General features: G+C 50.7%; 1 protein-coding gene across 5 annotated transcripts in view; it reads left to right on the forward strand.

Annotated features, from left to right (window-relative positions):
- LOC144829310 (biliverdin reductase A-like) overlaps positions 1-24,373 on the forward strand; it is a 296,629-nt gene that overhangs the window by 141,595 nt on the left and 130,661 nt on the right. For all 5 annotated transcript variants that reach the window (XM_078688341.1, XM_078688339.1, XM_078688344.1 and 2 more), the window contains exons 3-4: positions 479-598; positions 3,852-3,949. In XM_078688341.1, the coding sequence (XP_078544467.1) occupies positions 479-598; positions 3,852-3,949 (218 nt within the window). The remainder of the gene's footprint in view (positions 1-478; positions 599-3,851; positions 3,950-24,373) is intronic.

Here is a 24,373-nt window from a genome sequence, read left to right on the forward strand (position 1 = left end):
TTAATCGAGACCCTTCCTCAGAGCATTGGTTGTGCACGCGTGACTTGCTGTTAAGGGGGTGGCCCTTGGCTAGCGATATTTCGATAGTTGGGCTCTTGGTTGGGTAATAGTGAGTCCACCATGTGTTTGTTACGTGTAGTTTCTTTTGATTGTTACCTGCTAGTCCTATGGCTGCTGTATTTCGCTTTATGTTGTGCTGTGAGTGGTAAGCGTCTGGAGTATTGGTCTCTTTGAGGTACAACAGGGTCCGCAACGGTAAGTAGCCTCCTTTTTGAGGGGGTTCCCTCAATAATTGTTTCCACCCCCCTCCCCACCCCGATTCATTTAAAACAAAAGACTGACTACGAAAAAAATATCATAACAATGGTTTCAAAATATCCCCCTTGTAATCACCTCTTTCATCATTTTTTGCATGCACACATGGAGCGTGAAGAGTGTTTTTTAACTGCGTGGTCTTTCTGTCCTGCTGCTGGTTTAGGAGAGCTCTGGGCCACGTTTCCCAGGTGAAGCAGATGAGCCTGGAGGAGGCCTTGGAGAGCGAGGCTGTCCACGCCGCCATGATCTGCACAGACAACAGCAACCACGAGGAGAGCATCAGGTTCGTCTTATCTGTTCTGCTAAGTTACTTATGAGGACGTATTTTAATAATTTGCCTAATTGCTTTGCCCTATTTTGATCTCCAATGCGTTTTCCAATAGTGTGCTCTGTCTGGGAGTGAAAGCAGCAGGTATGCACTCTAAATGTTTCCCAGCAAGGGCAAGCAGAACCTTCAGCAGCCCTCTTCTTGTGTCTGCTGAGATTCATGCAGTGATGTTTATGCAGCGCTAAATGAATGAGTCTGGGCCCAGGCTCTCTGCCAGAGTCTGGTATTAGCAGTGGGGGGGGGGGGGGGGGTGCGAGGATGACAGCTGGTATGGACATTCTCTGCATATTTATTTCTGCTGCATTCATCTCTGCATTTATTTTTTAAAAATGTTTTTTATATATTTTTATTCATACCCAGAGTGGACAATTTTCCAAAAATACAAAATGATACATAAATTCATAGAAATTCATAGAAATAGTTGGCAACCCAAAATGTGTGCAATTTTACAATACAAAGTCAGTTCAACAGGATATCTAATGCCAATACAGAAAACCAATATATCAAAGGTTCCATACAAATACCTCCTAAATAGATGAATCTGATAAATACGGTGTATAAAAAATAGATAGTAATTGATCACAATACATAAAATTAGTATATCAAAAGTTCAATACACATACCCCTTAAAAGGTAGTGGGTATAATACATACAGTATTTACAAATAAATAGCAATTGATCAATATATAACTCATGGGGATACCTACTGATTTAAATATAACACCAAGTTCTTTTATAGAAATTTTAATATCAATATGTACATTCCAGCTATTCCAAACCCCCAGCCCCTCTGCTTCATTCCGCTATGCATGCCCATATTTGTAGCACCCGAGTTCTAGCTTTCGTCCCTCTGCATGCACAAAAGGCTTCCTCCTGTTTCCAGACTCCAAGAAGTCTGGCTAGCCACATCTGAAATGTCGGTGGTTCTCTGTCTTTCCAGTGGGCTGCTAACATTATTCTAAAGATAGCTGTGCCTAAAAAGAGGTAATATTCTTGTTCTTTATTGCAGTCCAAAGTGCTGTCATATCCCAGGATCATTAGCGTAGAGGTCAGCTCGAGATTAATACCAAATGTGGTTTTCCAAAGCCGAGGATCCCTGATTTTAGGAGGGTCAATTTCCCGCAATCATAGAACATATGTATCAGTGTAGCCGGACCCACCCCACACCTAGGACATTTATCATCCACCTTTTCCCCCCATGTAAATAGCTTAGCCGGTGTAAAGTGAAGATTAAATATGATTTATACAATTGTGCTTTTAAATTTGAAGATAAAAATATTTCAGCAGATAAATCTAAGCTCCTATAAAAACCTATCTCAGGGTTATTCAATTTCACTGCCCAAGACGTCTCATTGTTTTACAAGTCATCCGGCAATGCTGCTAATAAAAGACTTCACAGCCCTCCTCACCTTCCCATATTGCCACATAAAATTGGAAAGCATAGAGTTGATATTTTTGAGTATATGATCCTCCAGAGCGAATGGAATTGACCTGAACAGGTATAACATTTTGGGAAAAATAGTCATTTTCAGAACATTTCCCCTCCCAATTATCGACAAATGAAGCCCATTCACCCTCTTCAGTTCTGCAGCTATAGTTTTAACCAGTGGATCAAAATTACATTTGATTATATTATCCACTTTTGCTGTAATTTGCACGCCTAGATAAACTGCCGACTCCGCTCGCCTTGAGTCGTTAAAATCCACATTGTCTGTACAAACAACAATAGTTTTCTTTCTATTTAGAGCATATCCTGGAAGGAGGCCAAACCTCTCAGCTATACAATTAATTTCATCAAGGGCCTCTTTTGGGTCTGTTGTTAAAATTGCCACGTCATCAGCATAAGCCAATATTTTGGTCTGATACCCCTTGGTACATATAGGTTTGATTTTGCATGAGTGTAGTAGCTTCTCCACTAATGGGTTGATATATAGAGCAAATAGTATGGGTGAACATGGAGATGCCTGCCGGGTTCCCCAGATATAAAAACCTCACCGACTCTCTCCCCATCACTTGTATCCGAGCTTTTGGATCACGATGCATTGCTTTAATTGCTCTAATCAATCACTGTCCAAACCCCTTTACCTCCAGAATCCCTCACAACAATTTCCATGTCACTCGATCAAATGCCTTCTCAGCGTCTAGAAGGATCATGGCCATCTGGCCCCCCGTTTCAGACACAATATGAAATAGTGAGATCGTTCTACAGATATGGTCTGTTGTTCCTTTCCCTGCGATAAAACCATGCTGCCACGGGGAGACCAGCTGGCCAATGATCCTTCCCAACTAAGTCTTTGGCGTAGATTTTTGTGTCCATGTTGATTAGAGAAATTGGCCTTTAAGACCATGGATTATCGGGAGTTTTCCCCTTTTTTGGAAAGATTACGATGTTAGTTTCTTTGCACGAATCTGGAGTGTTCCCATTGTATTGAATACCTCTAAAGAGATCTAGCAAGAGAGGCATTATTGTCATACCCAGGATTTTATATACCTCAAGGGGTATTGCATCAGGGCCCGTGGCCTTACCTGAGGCCAAGCTATGCAAAGTCATTTGATTTTCCTCCTGTGAAATCTCTAATTCTAGTTCTTCCTGAAGAGATTCATCTAGAACCTCTCCCAGCTCACCCACTGTCACCATCCGACTAGTCAAGATTTCCTCCCTATCCCTTTCTTCAGAATACAGTACCTGATAGTATTCTTAAAAAACTTAAACTATATCGTCTGGGTCAGTATGTATCCCTCCACCCGCATTGATAGCTAGTATTTGATTCTGCGCTATCTTTCATCTGGTACGAAGAGCTAATCTCTTCCCTACTAGTTCTTCACTTTCGTATAAGTTGTTACGCTGAGACTGAAACTCATTCGGTGATTTTTGAGCAAGTCATCCATTAATTTCCTCCTTAAAGGCCGCAATTTGCCCCTGACTTTGCATTGTTTCTTTTCCCTGTTTGATTAATAGAAAATGTTCTTCTTCTTCCACTTTAAGTTTACACATTAGCTCTTGATTTTTCTCCATACGCAGCACTCTGACTCTTGCAGTGTAGCTAATAGTTTCTCCCCTCAGACCCGCCTTAAAGGCATCCCAGACAACTATTCTAGATGCACTATACCTATTGATGTTAAAATAATCAATTGTCCACTTACTAATGTGCTCAATATAATCTATATTGACTAATAACTTCCCCCTTTTTCATCTCTGTATTTATAGGCAGTTTCTCGAGGCTGGCAAGCATGTGCTGGTAGAATACCCCATGGCCCTGTCCGCTGCCAAAGCGCAAGAGCTTTGTGAACTGGCTGAAAAGAAAGGTAACTCAAAATCTAATAGCACTTTATAAAATAACTGAAATGTCTCTCAAAAATGTTAATTTTGAGACAGAAATGCTGTACATCAAACTTGTTTCTATTTATAGCTATCATGTTACCTAATGGCTAAAGATAAATAGGTAGGTTGTCCCTCAAAAATACGATTGTCATAAAATACAAAAGAACTTTATAGCACCTGACAGTTTGTCCACCAAATACTCTATATTTCTCCTAAAATTGCAGATAAACTTCTGCTGTACAAGATGAAGGTTTAATAATCAAACCTGAGAAGAACCCAGACTTTTTATTCGGAATCTACCACTATTGGATGAAATGGTTCCAATTAATCGTGTTCAAGTGAAGAAGGTCACATTCTTTGGCATGCATGGTGTGTAAGAAAGTTCTTTGAAGGCCCATCACTGAACAGCTACGTTCCTCCCAGGTGTTTCTTTAGCACTATTTCCACAGAGGTATTGTGTCATTATTTACCGGTAATCTTCATTACCTCGATTAAGATCCTGCTCATCCCAGTCCTTACAGTAGTGAGGCGATCCCACCTCCCGACAGGCCTTTGAAACACGAATCCATTTTTACATTTTATTATATAAACCCCTCTAACCCTCCGCCATTCCTGTTAGTAACAAGACCAGACACAACCACAGCAGGAGGGGGGAAAGGAACATGACACGGACGAGTAGGACATTAATAGTAGTATTGAAGATTACCAGTAAGTAACAACAGATTACCACCTCCATAAGACCTCCTCATCCCAGTCCTTACAGTAAAGAGGATCTCACAAGCCAAAACACAAAGAAAGCATGATACCAGGACTTGAATGTAAACAGTGCTCAAGGCTCTGAGGTGTGATTCTTCCCAGGAACAAATCAGGGAAGCTAGATCTTTCAGAGACACGCACTTTGTCCCCCCCTTGGCAGTTCAAGTAACAGCAAGCCACCTAGTTGTTGGTGCAAACCAACAGATTCCCCCTCTGCATCTAAACCTGAAAGAACAGCATCACCTGCCAAATGGCTGCCACTCCAGCCAATTCGAGGAGTGAGCACTGTCCGCCTGTGTCCAAGGAAGATGGATACTGATCCCCTTCTCCAATTTGGGAGTATGAAGCCACCAACCCAATTCCTGGACCAAAACAGGAATGAGAGGAACCAGGGAATCCTAATTCACTTGGAAGGGGTCCCAGTGAGACAACAGATGATTCACCAGAGGTGTTAGAAATGGGATCCCTGATTGGCCGAGGCTTGCGCCAAGGCCAGGCAGAAATCACCATTTCTAGTTAGGGTAGGGAAGTCACCCTTCAAGACAACCCCTGCTCACCCCCTTGGTAGCTTGGCACGAGCAGTCAGGTTTATCTCGGAGGTCATGTGTAAAGCATTTGCGCACGCACCCCCAGCAACAACCTCCCAGGCCCCCCACAAAAGGAACTCCACACAAGATATATATGAAAAATATACTTTGTATTGAAAAACATACTTAGGGATAAATACACAAGATACAATGTGCCAGGGGCACGGGCAGGGTTTACAAGGGAATATATACAGGACAGGGCCATAGGACCACTGCCAGGAATATGCACATGATGGAAATGGCATTTAAGACACATAACAACTGGGAGCTTCCTAGAACTAGTACTAGAACACATAACAACCAGGAGCTAGCATTAGAACACATGACAACCTGGAGCTTAATAGGACTAGCAGTAGAACTCACTCTAACCAGAAGCCATATACACGAGAACTAGGGGGCTGATTCACAGAACTAACTTAAGACAAAATCCTAAACTTACTACTTTTGGTATTCACAGAAGTTAGGATTTTGTCTTAAGACAGACTTAAGACAGAATCCTAACTTAAGTCTGTCTTAAGTCTGTTTTAAGTCTGTCTTAAATCTGTCTTAAGACAAAATCCTAACGTCTGTGAATACCAAAAGTAGTAAGTTTAGGATTTTGTCTTAAGTTAGTTCTGTGAATCGGGCCCTAGGATATTTAGGAGGGAAGGCAGGACACAGCACTTAACGTAACAGAAGCACCATCAGAGATGCAACACAGAGTAACTCACATGAATCACATTAGAACATCAGGCAATAACTTCCAACAGGCCAGCGGCCTTTTCTGGGGCTAGGGCCCCCCAATGTCTCAGAGTCAGGACAGGCTGCAGGGAGCCATGAAGAAACCTACACGTGGCAGCTGCCCACGAAGTGCTGGGCAGCTGAGGGCCAAGGATGGGCCAACACGATGGAGCCTCGCAGGCTCGGGACAGATAACTACCAGGGGAGCCTCTCAGGACTCGAGAACGAGATGCTGGCTGAGCCTTACAGACTCGAAGGGGGCAACGGACACAAGGTGGAGCCTCTCGGGCTCATGAACAGAAGGGGGGAGTCCCCCTCGGGAACTCGATATCGCTGGGGGCCCCACGGGCCATGACGGAGCCTCTCGGGGCTCGAGAAGGAAACTGCGGGCAGGCGGGGCCCCCCTCGGGGAGCCCGGCATCACTGGGGCAGGCGGAGTCCCTCTCGGGGGACTCGGCATCTCTTGGGGCCTCGTGGCCCATGACGGAGCCTCTTGGGGCTCAAGGCTGAAGTCGGGGGCAGGCGGAGTCCCTCTCGGGGGACTCAATATCTCAGGGGCCCCACGGGCCATGATGGAGCCTCTCGGGGCTCAGGGATACAACAAGGGCTTCACTCGAGGGGAGGGGCGGGCACCGGCACGTGTCCCGACGCCCCTCCTCTCCCTCGCGCACTGCAGCACTCACCGGTCGGTCGCGCCGGTCTCTTCTGCTGCGCAGGCTTCCTCTTGCTCCCCGGGGCTCTCCCTCACTCTCGGGAGCCCCGGGGGTGTTTGGCAGTTTCCCGGGGGCAAGGCAGGAGCGCGGAGTAGGCTCCCGCCGCTCCTGCTTCCACGAACTCTCTCGGCCGGCCTCTCTCCTTTCCTCGGGCCGGCAGCCAATACCCGGGGATGACGTCATGAGGGTCCCGGGCGGCGGCGGTGAGCTCGGGGGGAAATTGACGAGGAGTAGGCTCCCTCGTAAGGCAACACGGACAGGGAATAGCGCTAGGTAGGCACTCGCTGAGGCTTAGGACCCCTCCTAAGCATGGGGCAAACGCCGGGTGGGCACCGGCTCGTTGAATAAAGCGCTCTCAGCGCTCGCTACAGGGATGAAGCGCTCCCCAGCGCTAGAGGGCAAGAGCCAGCGCTTCCAGGCGCTAGATCAGGTACAGCGCTCCCAGCGCTATAAATGAAGGTAGAGCGCTCCCAAGCGCTGGAGGTCAAGGAACAGCAAAGTCCATAGAAAGTCAAGGACCTTAGGAGGAGCACAGCAGCTCCTAGTAGGAAAAGGCCATCAGATGTCCAGGAGAAGGGCAGGGCCCAGGGAGGCAAGCCAACCCTGAGCCCAAGCAGCAACAGCCCCTGGCAGATTCAAGTTGGGAACAAGAACCTTTGAGAAGAGGTCACAGCCTCTTTTTATACAAGAAATTCCTTTGTCTACAAGGTGCTGGGTGGGGGAGAAACCATTCGCAGCTGGTTTTGGGAGTATCTTGCTTTCCCCAACCACCCCTTTCATTCATCAGGCAGGCCCGGTCATCAGACGCACCCCAGGGGGGTGGAGCCAGCATTGTGGGGGAAAGCGCAGCCCCATACAGGATACAGGCACAGCTCCTCCCTCACATCAGCATGCTAATCTCTCCATTCACCACCGGGGCAGGCCCACACAGACTCTTGGAGCCAGGCTCCCCAGCCGGCTTCAGCCAATCACGCGCCAGCACACCTACTGCACACACACACCCATGTCTAGAAGTGGCACTTCCCTTCTAGACACACACACGTGGCATACATAATCTTGCAGCATTTAAACACACAAGTCCACACATACCAGACTCGAGCCTGTACCCCCCACGCATCCGGAACTAACAGGGCTACATACATTCCCCATGCATTCCTATGGGAGGCAGGCCTCTCTCATCTACACGCATTCAGAGTGGGAATCACCATCCCCAGGTCACATATACAAGCAAAAACTTCAGGGGTGGACCCGCCAGAAGGGCCCAGTCCAACACGACCCCTTCCAGCCAAAACGCCGGGTAGGCCAATCACCACCGTGATGGACTTCCCTGCTTTGGGCGACAAAAACATGGACGCGGGCCCACACTGCAGGGACACCCTCCAGTTCTACGTCACGTTGATCTACAGATACACACAGACTTAAAAAAAAACAGGCCCACTAGGCTACCCCACGGGCACTCCTTAGTTGTCCAAGGCTAGGACCAGGCCCTAGGCCACCCAGATACCGCTGGTCCCTGCCACGCCAGAGTGGGGGGTGGTAACCCCTGGCCCACGAAAGCCATTCTCCACTCCACTTCTCCGTGTAGTTCCACTTTACCACTTTCTCTTCCACCTAGGGTCCGCACCCTCAGGCTGGCCAGAGGTCACGGGCAAGCTCGCCCCACCCTACCTCTACTTCTGAGGTTCCGTGCTCTCCCAGGAGAAACACCCTCCAGAACACCTCCTCTCACCAGTCTCGAGACTCTCTCCCTCCACTGGTCTACCACCTGGGACCTAATTTCACCGGATGCCCAGGGGTCAGACTCCCTCTGACCCCCTTCCAGTTCCGCACCCTCCCATGTAGAACAGGGTCCCTCCACTTAAGGGGGCCCCACCTGCTCTCAGGGCAGTACCACGACACTCAGCCAAGAACCCTAAAGATCCCTGCTAGGCCTGTACCACCCCTTCTGGGAAACACAGGGTCTCTTCACTTAAGATGAGCCCCACCTGTGTCCACAGGAGTACGCTTAGGAGACACATCGGCCAGGACACTGGCTACAGTCGCCCTGCCGTCCAGATCCGGAAACACCGACTACTGGCTCCCCAACCGCGGGCAGTACCCTACCGGCCAGATGCCTGGCGCACCAGGACTTCTACAAGAAAAAAATGAAATCTAAGGCTTTCTCTCCTCCTTCAGCAGGCAGGCAACCACTGCAGGTCAATACCCCATACAGCTTACCTGGTTCCTCCTCTTCAGGCAGGAGTTCTCTCTTGCACTAGAATGAGCCGCGACAGCGTCAGCAGGGCTCCGAGTTCAGCTCTCCCCAAGGCAAGCCGCGACAGCGTCAGCAGGGCATCCTTGTCCGGGATACAACTTAACCTTCACTTCAGCACGATGAGCCGCGACAACGTCAGCAGGGCTCCAAGTTCAGCTCTCCCCAAGGCAAGCCGCGACTCAGTCAGCAGGGCTCCCTTGTCCGGGATACAACCTAACATTCAATTCAGCACGATGAGCCGCGACAACGTCAGCAGGGCTCCAAGTTCAGCTCTCCCCAAGGCAAGCCGCGACCCAGTCAGCAGGGCTTCCTTGTCCGGGATACAACTCAACATTCATTCAGCAAGCTCACCCATCTCAAGAGAACTTACACTCCAGTATTCAGCACGACTCAACATTCATCCACACACCCTCCCCTGGACTGGTAAGACAGTTTCTACCGCCCCTGATTCCTCAACCTGACCCATGCGGCACAGGTACCATTTACTCTAGGGAAGGGACAGGGACCACACACATTGGACACAATTTCGCAGCCACCACTGGATCCCACCCTTCTGGTGAATCCACAAAACACATTGTACAAGGGGGATGATCTACCCTCCAGAGCTAGGGACACCTAACTCACAGTGCACTAGAACTACATTTTCCACACGAACAGACATTTTTAGCAATTCACACAATAGTTCCTTTTCTTTGCGACCATCTAAACTGCAGAGTTTTGTGGAGGGGCCATCGCTGTGGTACTGCGCAAACACAAGTCCAAATCCCACCGCTGCCACCAATGTTAGAAATGGGATCCCTGGTTGGCCGAGGCTTGCGCCAAGGCCAGGCAGAAATCACCATTTCTAGTTAGGGTAGGGAAGTCACCCTTCAAGACAACCCCTGCTCACCCCCTTGGTAGCTTGGCACGAGCAGTCAGGCTTATCTCGGAGGTCATGTGTAAAGCATTTGCGCACGCACCCCCAGCAACAACCTCCCAGGCCCCCCACAAAAGGAACTCCACACAAGATAAATATGAAAAATATACTTTGAATTGAAAAACATACTTAGCGATAAATACACAAGATACAATGTGCCAGGGGCACGGGCAGGGTTTACAAGGGAATATATACAGGACAGGGCCATAGGACCACTGCCAGGAATATGCACATGATGGAAATGGCATTTAAGACACATAACAACTGGGAGCTTCCTAGAACTAGTACTAGAACACATAACAACCAGGAGATAGCATTAGAACACATGACAACCTGGAGCTTAATAAGACTAGCAGTAGAACTCACTCTAACCAGAAGCCATATACACGAGAACTAGGATATTTAGGAGGGAAGGCAGGACACAGCACTTAACGTAACAGAAGCACCATCAGAGATGCAACACAGAGTAACTCACATGAATCACATTAGACCATCAGGCAATAACTTCCAACAGGCCAGCGGCCTTTTCTGGGGCTAGGGCCCCCCAATGTCTCAGAGTCAGGACAGGCTGCAGGGAGCCATGAAGAAACCTACACGTGGCAGCTACCCACGAAGTGCTGGGCAGCTGAGGGCCAAGGATGGGCCAACACGATGGAGCCTCGCAGGCTCGGGACAGATAACTACCATGGGAGCCTCTCAGGGCTCGAGAACGAGATGCTGGCTGAGCCTTACAGACTCGAAGGGGGCAACGGACACAAGGTGGAGCCTCTCGGGCTCATGAACAGAAGGGGGGAGTCCCCCTCGGGAACTCGATATCGCTGGGGGCCCCACGGGCCATGACGGAGCCTCTCGGGGCTCGAGAAGGAAACTGCGGGCAGGCGGGGCCCCCCTCAGGGGGCCCGGCATCACTGGGGCAGGCGGAGTCCCTCTCGGGGGACTCGGCATCTTTTGGGGCCTCGTGGCCCATGACGGAGCCTCTCGGGGCTGAAGGCTGAAGTCGGGGGCAGGCGGAGTCCCTCTCGGGGGACTCGATATCTCAGGGGCCCCACGGGCCATGATGGAGCCTCTCGGGGCTCAGGGATACAACAAGGGCTTCACTCGAGGGGAGGGGCGGGCACCGGCACGTGTCCCGACGCCCCTCCTCTCCCTCGCGCACTGCAGCACTCACCGGTCGGTCGCGCCGGTCTCTTCTGCTGCGCAGGCTTCCTCTTGCTCCCCGGGGCTCTCCCTCACTCTCGGGAGCCCCGGGGGGGTTTGGCAGTTTCCCGGGGGCAAGGCAGGAGCGCGGAGTAGGCTCCCGCCGCTCCTGCTTCCACGAACTCTCTCGGCCGGCCTCTCTCCTTTCCTCGGGCTGGCAGCCAATACCAGCGCGGCCCGGGGATGACGTCACGAGGGTCCCGGGCGGCGGCGGTGAGCTCGGGGGGAAATTGATGAGGAGTAGGCTCCCTCGTAAGGCAACACGGACAGGGAATAGCGCTAGGTAGGCACTCGCTGAGGCTTAGGACCCCTTCTAAGCATGGGGCAAATGCCGGGTGGGCACCGGCTCGTTGAATAAAGCGCTCCCAGCGCTCGCTACAGGGATGAAGCGCTCCCCAGCACTAGAGGGCAAGAGCCAGCGCTTCCAGGCGCTAGATCAGGGATACAGCGCTCCCAGCGCTATAAATGAAGGTAGAGCGCTCCCAAGCGCTGGAGGTCAAGGAACAGCAAAGTCCATAGAAAGTCAAGGACCTTAGGAGGAGCACAGCAGCTCCTAGTAGGGAAAGGCCATCAGAAGTCCAGGAGAAGGGCAGGGCCCAGGGAGGCAAGCCAACCCTGAGCCCAAGCAGCAACAGCCCCTGGCAGATTCAAGTTGGGAACAAGAACCTTTGAGAAGAGGTCACAGCCTCTTTTTATACAAGAAATTCCTTTGTCTACAAGGTGCTGGGTGGGGGAGAAACCAGTCGCAGCTGGTTTTGGGAGTATCTTGCTTTCCCCAACCACCCCTTTCATTCATCAGGCAGGCCCGGTCATCAGACGCACCCCTGGGGGGTGGAGCCAGCATTGTGGGGGAAAGCCCAGCCCCATACAGGATACAGGCACAGCTCCTCCCTCACATCACCATGCTAATCTCTCCATTCACCACCGGGGCAGGCCCACACAGACTCTTGGAGCCAGGCTCCCCAGCCGGCTTCAGCCAATCACGCGCCAGCACACCTACTGCACACACACACCCATGTCTAGAAGTGGCACTTCCCTTCTAGACACACACACGCGGCATACATCATCTTGCAGCATTTAAACACACGAGTCCACACATACCAGACTCGAGCCTGTACCCCCCACGCATCCGGAACTAACAGGGCTACATACATTCCCCATGCATTCCTATGGGAGGCAGGCCTCTCTCATCTACACGCATTCAGAGTGGGAATCATCATCCCCAGGTCACATATACAAGCAAAAAACTTCAGGGGTGGACCCGCCAGAAGGAGCCCAGTCCAACAAGAGGCTTGAGATGTAAGCAAGTCCTGGAAACTACAGACATGATGGCAGCCATCAACCCTTGGACCCTCAACCAAGTCTGAGCCGGAGCCGACTGCTGAGCCAGGAGATCCAACAGAAGACTCTGCAGGGTAGTAATGCGAGCAGGTGGGAGGAACACCACCCATATCTGAGTTTAATAAAAGTCGCAAATAAAATGCAGTCTCTAAGCAGGGACTAGCTGAGACTTTGCTAGATTCAACTTGAAGCCTAGGCGTAGGAACATATTCATGGTTGCTTCCACTGCCTGTAGAGTCTTAGCAAGAGTGGACACAGACATCAAATAATCATTAATATAGATAAACAGAGAGAAACCCCCACACAGCCAGAGCCAATACCTTGTTAAATGACCGGGGAGTGGTGGAGAGTACAAATGGCAACACCTGAAACTGATAATCAGCCCCATCCACAGCAAACCACAGGAACTGTTGGCTTTCTTGATGGACAGGCACATGAAAATTGGTGTCCTCTAAGTCCAGGGAAGTCAGAAAGTCACCCTCTTGAATGGGTGGAATGACGGACTGCAACATGGCCATCCGAAAATAATCCAGCTTCACTTTTCTGTTCAGAGCTTTGAGATTAAGAATTGTTTGGTGAGAACCAACAGATTTTGGGAAATTGAAGAGAGTAGATTGGAACGCCAGGCCCCTCTCTGCCTTTGGCACCATGATAAAAGCACCCTTCTCGGGCCACCGCAGACAGCATAGCAGTCCTCTTCGTGGGGTCTCCGACGATGGGGTAACCCAAAAATGAGTCCTGAGGAGAAAGACCCCAGAACAGAATCTGATACACCAGAATGATGACTCACAGAACCCACTGGTCGGAAATCAAACTGGACCATTGATCCTCCCACCTCGGCATAGCCAGTCTCTTGGTGCTGCTGCTTAGTCTGGGGTTGGGGTTTGTTGGTGAATGCAGCCCCAACCACAGGCCCTTCTACAAAAGCTCTGCTTATGGAAGAAATATTTATTTTTTTGCACAGACTGGAAAGGCTTCATTAATTTTTCTCCTCTGCAGAACGCTGTACCATTGTGTTTAATTCATCCAGAAAATGTTTGGGACCTCCATAGGGCAGCTTCTAGACACCATAGCTTTGTCCACAGTGGCCGTCTACAGCCACAGTTGCCACGGCTGCAGAGGGGAAAGCCCACAGTGTGGAAAAATACAAACTGGGGGGCACTACCAACCAGAATATAAGATCCTTAATTATTGCCCGGCGATGTCGCCTCTTGAACCCACAAAGAAGTTAAACTATTGAAGAGGCAGGCGCTGGAGACTGGAAGGCAGGAAACAAGGTTTTTTATTCGCTCCGGAGGAGAACACAACGAAAACGGACAGAAGGTATCGTTCTGAGGTGCTCTAACTGCATCCCGGAGGCCTGGCCTCTTATACACGAGTTTATCTCTTTATTACATGTAACACATTCTCGTTGATACTTTGATGTACGGAAAGACATCCTCAGAATCCCCCCTTCCCAGCCCGTTCCCATGCAAGGCTACAGTGGAAGTCCCCGCCCCGTTCACAACAGGTGATGATCATTGCGCAGCTGGGTATTCCGCCGATTCACGGAGTGTGCGGGTTTCGATCGAATCTCGTGGGATGGGGGGGGCTTTGATCATCTCGGGGGTCCTTTGGGGAGGGAAGCTTCCTATTGTATGGGGAGGGGCAAGAGATTGGTATCGGCAGAGCTAGGTGTCGGCCTGGGAACGGGGAAGACAAAACGGGCACACGGAAAAAGGGGTTTGCATCAAAAGGGCCGGAGGTCATGACGGGGAAGCAGGGAGGTGTCGCGCTGGGAACAGGAGGAGGGCCTGGGGCAGAGCAGCGCCGAAGAGGGGTTTATGACTCAAGGCAGGTGCAAGCAAGGGGGGGGGGGTTGCCAGCGAAGTTAGGAGAGAGAGAGAGAGAGAGAGAGACGCGCTGGCTCTCAGCGAGAGCAGGGAAGCCATGGTGTCCAAAATGGCGGCTGTTTTACGCGCACAAAAGGTTTAAGGAGAGCAAGAGGGCGCCGATAATGTTGACGGTTTTCAGCCTAACTTTTAACAGTCCTCCCTTTTCAACATATCTAGCCAACTTGCTTACTCAATGTCAATTTTCATCAAATTCCCAACTTCGGTATCATATAATGCCCTCATATGTTCGCTTCCAATGTCCACAGTTTTGGGAAAAATACAACTCGCACATAAAGAACACATAGGTGGCAAACATTGAATTCCTAAGCATAGGCCACATATTACAACTACGGGGATCAGGATAATGGTGAGCAGTCTCCAGCCCCAGCTTTTGACGGTGTCCCAGAACCAACCACCAAGCGACCATTCTTCTTGCTCTTGGTGGACTTCCGAAGAGAGTCTGTGAAGATGTTCGATGGCTTTGTACACTGAGGGTGAGTTGTCCGGTATGTATGTACAACAGCTGGCCCCAATAATGCGACATGCTCCTCCACGGTCCGCTAGAACTACATCTAGAACGAGGCGGTTCTGAAGAGCCACCAAACGGACCGCTTGGAGCTCGGCAGTGTTGTTGGCAAAGATGCCCGCTGTGATGTTCATGGTTGTCTCGACTGCCTGAGTCAAATGTCGGATGGCACGGCTGTTTGCCATCGGGCCCCAGAGGGGGACGAGTCCTTTCATAGCATCGAGGAACTGTGCTCCTGTTGAGTCGGCTTGCTCAACGTCTTTTGCTCGTTTTTGCCTGTGGTGATTCGCTGGGGCCACATAAGTTGGAGGAAGGACGAAGGAGATGTAGCAAGTGCCCCCCCAGCCTTTGGGGAGCCAGGTGTAGGCCTTCGTGCCACAGATGAAATACATGTTTGGGGATGACACAAAGGAAGGTGGATCCGTGGAGTCCAAAGTTCTGGTAAAGCGGCAAGCGCTGTGACCCACCAGCTGTGTCCCAAGTCCTTCTACACACATGTGGCCTGTGACGTTGATGACCGTCAGGGCTACAGTCAGAGTGGCAGCCGTTCGTTTCCGCAGATAGGAGAAGGTGGGTCTGGTTGGATTGTTGAACACCTGCATTTCGATTCGTTCTTTGGCCGGAATGTCCATTTGGATTGAGTCGCTGGGGGTCAGCGGGCAGAAGTGTGTCTTTGTCTTGTTTCGCCCGGCCCCATGAGAAGAATGTGCTGCAGCTCTGCTGGAGGTGGCATTTTCCGTATAGCTCTCTTGCAGGAGGATCAGCCAGGCAAGGCAGGAGCCGTGGACGGAGAAGGGTGAAGGGATGAATGGTATTGAATGTCCAGTGGCATGGGGTAGCAACCCACAGATCCAGCAGTTGGTGGCGTTGGTGGCAAGATTGTGCTGGTGAAGTAGCTGCACGAAAGAGTTGTTCCAAAACTCCTTTCGCCTCTCTCTTAGTTGAGGAGAGAGCGAAATTAGATAATGTTCCTTCATGGTGGTAGGCTGAGCAGTGGTTAGGAATGTTTCGTGAGCAGGTGCGTGTTCTTCCATAATCCAGAGCGTAGTCATGAGGAGAAAACAGAGGAGGATTACGATGAAGAGTGCAATTGTCTTTGAGCTATGGAGTCTGTCTGTTCTCGGATTTCTGTAGTGGGTATTTCCTGTTGTCTCAGTCGGCTTCTTGTTTGGCGCTTCCATCATCTTCTTATCTGGCGCTTCCATCATCTTCGTCTTCAAGGTGCTCGGTAGTGGGCAGGACCACAGACTCAGTTTTAGCTTCTCTCCAGGTAACCCTTGGTAGTTTGGGTCACCGTTCTGAGATTCTTTAACCTAGTCCGTGGCCTACTTAGCCGAAGCTCCCTCCTTTCGACGCAGGAAATACCCTTCTCGAGATGGCACAGTGGGGTCAGGATGTTTTGAAAGTTCAAGTGTCTCTGTATCAGGGTAGCAGTTCAACGATGGTCGGTCCCGGTTCAGGAGCTCTTCTTGGGTGTTGACGGTGTCTGTCGTGGCCAGGGCTGGAGAGACCTTTTTGCAGTGATGAGCGTGCAGCCAGTGTTTCTTCCCCTCCACTCGAAGTGCGGTCCGAGTGGTGATCAGCACTTGCCAGGGGCCCGTCCACCGGGGTTCCAAACTCTTTGATCGCTGAAAGTTTCGGATCAGCACGAAGTCCCCCGGCTGGATGGTGTGACCCGGACCCCTGGAAGCATCGGGGATGGCCTGCCGCACCTGCTGATGAAGGACAGACAAAGTTTCAGTCAATTTGTACAGATAATCAGACATTAGGACATCCGGAACGTCATGAATGGACGTTGGTTTCGGGGCAGACCAGACGCTCATGGGTCGACCGAAGACAACTTCATAAGGGGTTAAGTGATGTCGGGTGGGGGTAGAGCGCATCGATAGCAATGCCAATGGGAGGGCGTCTGGCCATTTCAGGCCCGTCGTAGCCACTATTTTGGCCAGTTTAAGCTTTAGTGTGGCGTTGTGTCGTTCGACCAGCCCAGCAGATTGAGGGTGGAAGACTGCGTGGAATTTCTGTTTGATACCCAGCCCATTTAGGATGAGCTGGATAACGTTGGCTACAAAGTGGGGGCCATTATCACTCCATAAAACACGACAGAGGCCATAACGGGGGAAAAACTCTTTTAACCCCTTAAGTGCTGCCGTCGGCCAACGGTCGTCACGGGCACTACCTCCCCAGTGCTGCGCACGACCGTTGGACGTCCAGTTCAGCACCGGATAATGGACAGCGCAGCACTGGGGAGGTTTGTTTACTAGCTTTAAAGGGGTTAACAGGACCTTTGCAGTGGCCATAGCGGTGTTGTCACGGGTCGGATATGCTTCCACCCATTTGCTAAATGCGCACACCACGACAAGTACATATTTCAGGCCTTGGCATCTGTCTAGCTGGATGTAGTCCATCTGCAGGACTTCAGATGGGTGGTTTGGGACCCCAAATCCCCCCCGGGGTACTACAGTTCCCTTCCCGGGGTTGTGTTGCAGGCATATTAAGCATTGTTGGACCAGGCGTTTGGCGGAATCTGGGATCTTGTCATTGTGCCAAACCCTGGAGACAAGTTCGATCATGGGGGCTGATCCTATGTGGGCTGGGGAGTGTGCCATGGATAATATGGGAATCAAGTATGAATCAGGTAGCAACCATCTGTTCGTGTCTTTTGTCCGCCAGCAGCCTTCATCGTCTTTCAATCCCACCCGTGCCCATTCAGTCAATTCGTGTTGTGTGCTAGCCATTTGTATGTCTCTAATTGTGTCCTTGGCGTCAGTCCAGTTTTCTGCTTGTGACCTGGTCACGTACATACGTGTTGTCGTTCTATTTTCAGCTGTCGTTCGGGCGGTGATGTCGGCTAGTGCATTTCCCTGTCCAATAATGTCTGTCACCTTCTTGTGTGCCTGGCATTTGATAACGGCAAGTTTGTTGGGGAGGAGGACAGCTTCGATTAAGGCGGAGACTAAATCCCCGTGCAGGATGGGTGTGCCGTGTGAGGTCAAGTATCCTCTCTCCCTCCAGAGGAGCCCAAAATGGTGAACCACCCCGAAGGCATACTGGCTGTCGGTGTAAATGTTTGCCGTGGTTCCTGTTGCCAGGATGCAGGCTCTCGTCAAAGCAATCAGTTCCGCTGCCTGGGCAGATCGCTGGGTGATGCGGGCTGTTTCTACTACAGTTCGAGCCGTGGTGACTGCATAGGCAGCGGAAGTGGTACCATCGGAGAGTTTGATGCAAGAACCGTCCACCCACAACTCCCCGTCGGGGTCAGGGAAAGCTGTGTCTCTGAGATCGACCCTACTCCTGGTCTGTTCGTCCGTAAGAGTCACGCAGTCATGTACGGGGTGCACATTGGGGTCGTTCTCTGGCAAGGGTAACAGAGTTGCTGGGTTCAGTGTGGTGCATCTTTTCAGGGTGATATGGGGGGCAAGCAAGGTTAGTTCGTATCCAGTCAGTCGTGCACTCGTCAGATGTTGCGTCTTGGTTTGGTTCAGGAGGGTGTCGACTGCATGGGGTACCAGTACCGTGAGGGAATTCGAGAGTACAATCCCCTCACTCTGTCGGATAGAGACTGCAGCAGCAGCTACAGCTCGAAGGCAGGCAGGCAAGGCTCTGGCGACAGGGTCAAGAGTGGCAGAGAAGTAAGCGCACGGTCGTTGCTTAGGACCGATGGCCTGGGTCAGGACAGATAAAGCGCACCCCTCCCTTTCGTGAGTGTAAAGGGAGAAGGGCTTTCTGTAATCAGGGGTACCCAGGACAGGGGCTGAGCAAAGGGCATCTCGTAGTTCTGTGAAGGAGGTTTGACACTCAGGAGTCCAAGGGAGTGGGAAAGGGACGTCTTTGTTTAGGAGAGAGAGCAGTGGTTTTACAACGAGGCTGAAGTTTGGCAACCATTGTCGGCAGAAGGAGGTGAGGCCTAATAGGGAGCGAACCTGCTTCTGGGTCTTAGGGACAGGGGTGTCTAGAATGGTCTGGATTCGATCAGGGGTGAGTTTCCTTCCATCTTTGGACAGAAGGTGGCCTAGGTAAGTGACCTGGGGTAGGCAGAATTGCAACTTCTTCTTGGAGACCTTGTGGCCATTTTCCGCAAGGAAGTGCAAGAGTTGAATGGTGGCGGTAACCGCTAGAGGGGTGGTGTCGGCTGCCAAAAGGATGTCATCGACATATTGTACCAACACCACCCCGTCGGGTAACCGGACTTGGTCTAGTTGCCTTTTGAGGGCCTGGCTGTAGATGCTAGGGCTCTCCGTGTAGCCTTGAGGGGCTCGGCAAAACCTATATGAGCGGGATTTTAGGGTAAAGCCGAAGAGATATCGGCTGTCTGGGTGGATGGGGATGGAGAAGAAAGCGTTCTTGAGGTCGATGACGGAAAAGGTGGTGGCAGTGGATGGAATCAAGGTCAGGATGGTGGTGATGTCTGAGACCACAGGGTACTGGGGTACCACCACTTTGTTGATCTCTCGGAGGTCGATGATGAAACGGTATGCTTTCTCATCTCCCTCTCCCTGCTTCTTGATAATGGGCAAGATAGGGCTGTTGCAAACGTTGCTAACCACTTCCTCTACCACTCCTGCGTCTATCAGTGACTGGATAATCATTACCAATGCCTTCTCGCCCTCTGGCGATATCCGATATTGTGGGAGTTTTGGGAGTGTTGCGTCTGGTCGGACAGTAATGTGCACTGGGTCAATTAACATACGCCCTACGTCCGAATCCGCTTTGGCCCACAGATACGGAGGCAGGGTGTCAAGCAGGGACGCGTCGACGTCGGTGATGGAAAACATGTGTCGGGGGGAACAATGTTTAAGCAGAACGGGGTTGTCGTAAAGAAACACTCGAACTCCATCTTGAGAACACCTAATCGTCGCTCGGAAGTGTTTCAGTAAGTCAAGTCCCATAATGGCGTCAGGGCTATTGGAGGAAAGCAAGAACGTGGTGTCGGTGGTGTTGTTTTCTACGTCAAAGAGAATCGGGGCAGACAAAGGGTTGGTGGAGGGCGTTCCATCGAAACCTGTCGATGTTATGAGTGAGCCAGACAAGGGTGCCCTTGGAATCAGTCGTTTAGATAACGCACTACGTGTTGCGCCAGTGTCTACCAGAAATGGAGACTTGGTACCCAGGACCTTAGCAGTGACATAAGGGCCCTGCTGGTCAACATAGAGCTCGACTGGATCCCTCCCTCGCCCTTGGCTGTCCTATGCAAAGGTGTGAGTGTCGTCATAGTCAGATTGTTGATATTGGTTCTGTCTGGGTCGATCGAACGTATTCGGTCTGCTTGATCTGTCATTAGTCGCGTCATTTGGGGGCCCTCGTTGTGTTCCCTTAGGTCTCGGTCCGTTTACTACATCCCTGGGGTCTCTGTTCCTGATCATTTCCAGGAGAACTGGGCACTGGGATTTCCAATGGCCAGTCCCTTTGCAGAAAGCGCACTGGTCATCTCTAAGGTCTGTGCGTCCACTGTAGGGAGTCAGAGTGCGGTCCTGGGGAAATGCAGTCTTAGGGACGTTTGTCTGGTAGTTTCCCCGGTATTGGTCTCGTCCTATAGTCACCCCTTGCAGTTTGGCAATCATCACCCTCTCTTTTAAGTCTTTCTTCTTTTTCTCTGTCGCCCTATCGTTTTCATTTTTCTGATGCTCATAATATTGGGCCATTTGAAGAATCGCTGTAGGTTTGGAGGCTGCCCAACTACTCTCGCTGGCCTGTAGTTTCTGGGAGATGTCCAATGATAGGCCCTTAACATAATTCTGGACAAACAGATGGTGTCCGGTTGCAGTGGTCATGTCCTGGCCGCTGTAATCGGAGAACACCGTTTCAAACCGGGAGAAGTATTCCGATACATCCTCCTGGGGTTTTTGGCGACAGGCTGTTACTATCGACCAGTCCACTTTCTTTTCTGGGATCAGGGTTTTTAATTTCTCTACAATTTTATCTGGGAGGTCTAGAATGGATTTCAATGGCTTTTGTCCTGGTCCCCGTTGTTTGTCCAAGTCATCGAGTTGTGGCCAGGTATGTCCGAACAGCTCAAGGTGGTCGACTTTCCGGATTTGCTTCCACACATCAGCTGGTAGACATAACCCGAAGAACAAGTCGATGTCAGCCAGGGTCATGATAGTTGAACCCAGGGCTGTACCCAATTCAGTATAGAAGGCAGTGGGGTTTTTACGTAGGTCGGGTAGAGATTTTCGGAATGTCAGTATCTCTTGCCGGTCCCATGGCTGGTAGACCCAGTTGTATACTACCCTTCCCTTCGCATCTTGGTTGTTTGCATCATCGTGAGTCCCTGTACCCCGAGGAGGAACCCAGTAAGGGGCAGCCTCACGTATCGGCATCATGGTGTTGGATTGCTCGGTTGGTGGTTCGGTCACTACGGGGGCCGCGGATTTAGCTCCCGGCTTTCGTTCAGTGAGGTGGCGGAAAACCTCAAGCGTACGCGTAAGGAGGTCCGACACATCACACTCGCCCTCATCCCCGATATCGACCTTCCGGTACAGAGTCCTTAGGCTCTCGGGACCTTTGTCTCGATATCGGTCCTCGTATGCATTCAAGACATGATAACACAGTCGTACGGTAAAATGTCGTCTGTGACTCCCTGTATACGAGCTGAACATATCTGTGATGTACTCTTCATCATCCTTCCTTTCTACCAGTGTCCTTGCTATTTTGTCGATCCCCGCTCGCTCATCTTTGTCTAGCCTGTTTGTTCTTGCAAGGCCAGCCCCTCGAGTCTCATGCTCGTCTAACGTTGTCGTTGATGCGGGTTTTAATACAAGGGGTTCGGCTGGCACAGAGGCCATTGGGGCCGACGCTGCGGCGGTACCTTCGTTTGTACCTGGGGGTGGCGCGTGCTGCGCCAAGGGCCGAGAAGGGGCGTATGGAGGGGGCATGTAGATGATAGGAGGACCTAACAGCAGGTCCTCATTGGCTTGTCGTTTCGAGGGCAAGTCAGGGTAGAGCATGGAGGGGGTTCTAACCGGACACTGGCTTGGCGTTTCCCTTTCTAGTTTCTGTTTAGCTTTCTCTCTTTCCTCTATCTCCCTTTTTAGTTTCTGAGCAGCTAGGTGGGCTGCTTTTTGCAGCTCTTTTTCCAACCTACTCTCAGTTTTCTTTTTACGCTGTTCAGTTTCTTTTCGCCACATGCCGAAGCTATCAAGCATAGTGGGTGTTGTCTTGTTTTTACCTAGGGCAGTTTCTAGCATTTTTATTTTATCATCATCGAAGGATCCTGTCAGGGGCCATTGACTTTCTTGACCCTGTTTTGTATATTTATGCCATAGTTTACTATAGGCAATAGCGGTCAATCCATGCTTCATGAACATGTCCTTATTAGGGGTGCCTTCCAGTGGGGCTGGATGGTCCATCTCTAATAAGCGGTCCGGGCTAAACAGGCTACCAATCAGTGGGGAGAAGACAGACATGACGGCTCGTAACGAGGGACTAAAAAGTCAGCGCTGCCTATCTTATCACTAGGTGCAAAGACTAGACAGAATATTTCTATTCTACGTTGTTTGCAGGCAGTGAATACCTCATGGATCACAATAACCAAAGACCAACAAATAACAATGGGGAGAATGAGTAGGTCCGCAAAGGTCTGCGTTACCTACCTTTTTCACTATCTGCAAAAAGGGTGGTCTCTTCCCTGTTTGCAGACAGGGAATCTCCAGGAAACAATAATTTTGCGAACAACAGTTCAGTTTCAAGCAATTATAGGGTGAGGGAGAAAAAAATAAGCACGGCTGCTACCCTACCTATCCTCCACTGCTTGCAAAGAGAGAGACCTTTGTTTCTCCGTTTGCAGACAGTGAATCCCTCATGGATCAAGATAACAAAAGACCGACAAATAGCAATGGGGAGAGTGAGTAGGTCCGCAAAGATTTGCGTTACCTACCTTTTTCACTATCTGCAAAAAGGGTGGTCTCTTCCCTGTTTGCAGACAGGGAATCTCCAGGAAACAATAGTTTGTGAACAACAGCTCAGTTTCAGGTGACTATTGAGTGGGGGAGAAAAATAAGCACGGTTGTCTGCCCTACCTATCCTCCACTGCTTGCAAAGAGAGAGCCTGTTGTTTCTCCGTTTGCAGACAGTGAATCTCCAATTAAACAAAAAAAGAGCAATACTAGTATTTAACAATCAAGCGATTTTTTTTTTCGCAATTTGTCGTGGTAACACGACCTTACCCGGACCGCATGGACAGTTTCCTGACTTCCGAATCCAGCGCCCGATCGTCCTCTCTTCTTCGTTATCCTCGCGGCACTCCTGATGGTTCCCAGTCAGGACCGTAGATCACTCGAGAGAGGTCTGTTCGGAACCAGTGAAGTTCGGATGATCGGCTGTCAGACGAGGGTCTATCGGACAGACGCGTTCCCGATCGTTGCAGTCGTTCACTTTGTCGTCAGGACCTCTCCCACTGGATCCATGGGTCGCTGATGGGCCCCACGCTTGGGACGCCAATTGTGGAAAAATACAAACTGGGGGGCACTACCAACCAGAATATAAGATCCTTAATTATTGCCCGGCGATGTCGCCTCTTGAACCCACAAAGAAGTTAAACTATTGAAGAGGCAGGCGCTGGAGACTGGAAGGCAGGAAACAAGGTTTTTTATTCGCTCCGGAGGAGAACACAACGAAAACGGACAGAAGGTATCGTTCTGAGGTGCTCTAACTGCATCCCGGAGGCCTGGCCTCTTATACACGAGTTTATCTCTTTATTACATGTAACACATTCTCGTTGATACTTTGATGTACGGAAAGACATCCTCAGAATCCCCCCTTCCCAGCCCGTTCCCATGCAAGGCTACAGTGGAAGTCCCCGCCCCGTTCACAACAGGTGATGATCATTGCGCAGCTGGGTATTCCGCCGATTCACGGAGTGTGCGGGTTTCGATCGAATCTCGTGGGATGGGGGGGGGCTTTGATCATCTCGGGGGTCCTTTGGGGAGGGAAGCTTCCTATTGTATGGGGAGGGGCAAGAGATTGGTATCGGCAGAGCTAGGTGTCGGCCTGGGAACGGGGAAGACAAAACGGGCACACGGAAAAAGGGGTTTGCATCAAAAGGGCCGGAGGTCATGACGGGGAAGCAGGGAGGTGTCGCGCTGGGAACAGGAGGAGGGCCTGGGGCAGAGCAGCGCCGAAGAGGGGTTTATGACTCAAGGCAGGTGCAAGCAAGGGGGGGGGGGTTGCCAGCGAAGTTAGGAGAGAGAGAGAGAGAGAGAGACGCGCTGGCTCTCGGCGAGAGCAGGGAAGCCATGGTGTCCAAAATGGCGGCTGTTTTACGCGCACAAAAGGTTTAAGGAGAGCAAGAGGGCGCCGATAATGTTGACGGTTTTCAGCCTAACTTTTAACAGTCCACAGACTATTAAATGTGATGCTGGACAGCAATTGAGCCAACTCCTGCATCTGCGCCAAGATAGGAGTGAGAGCTGCTTGATCCTGAAGACAGTCAAATAACTTCTCAAAATCTTTAATACTGACTTGTGAGGCATAAGCAGAATGAGTGCTTGCCTTGATTGCAAAATGAGAAGCAGTGTATGCCCTCT

The sequence above is a fragment of the Lissotriton helveticus genome, chromosome 4_1, assembly GCF_964261635.1.
Source record: "Lissotriton helveticus chromosome 4_1, aLisHel1.1, whole genome shotgun sequence".
Taxonomy (NCBI): domain Eukaryota; kingdom Metazoa; phylum Chordata; class Amphibia; order Caudata; family Salamandridae; genus Lissotriton; species Lissotriton helveticus.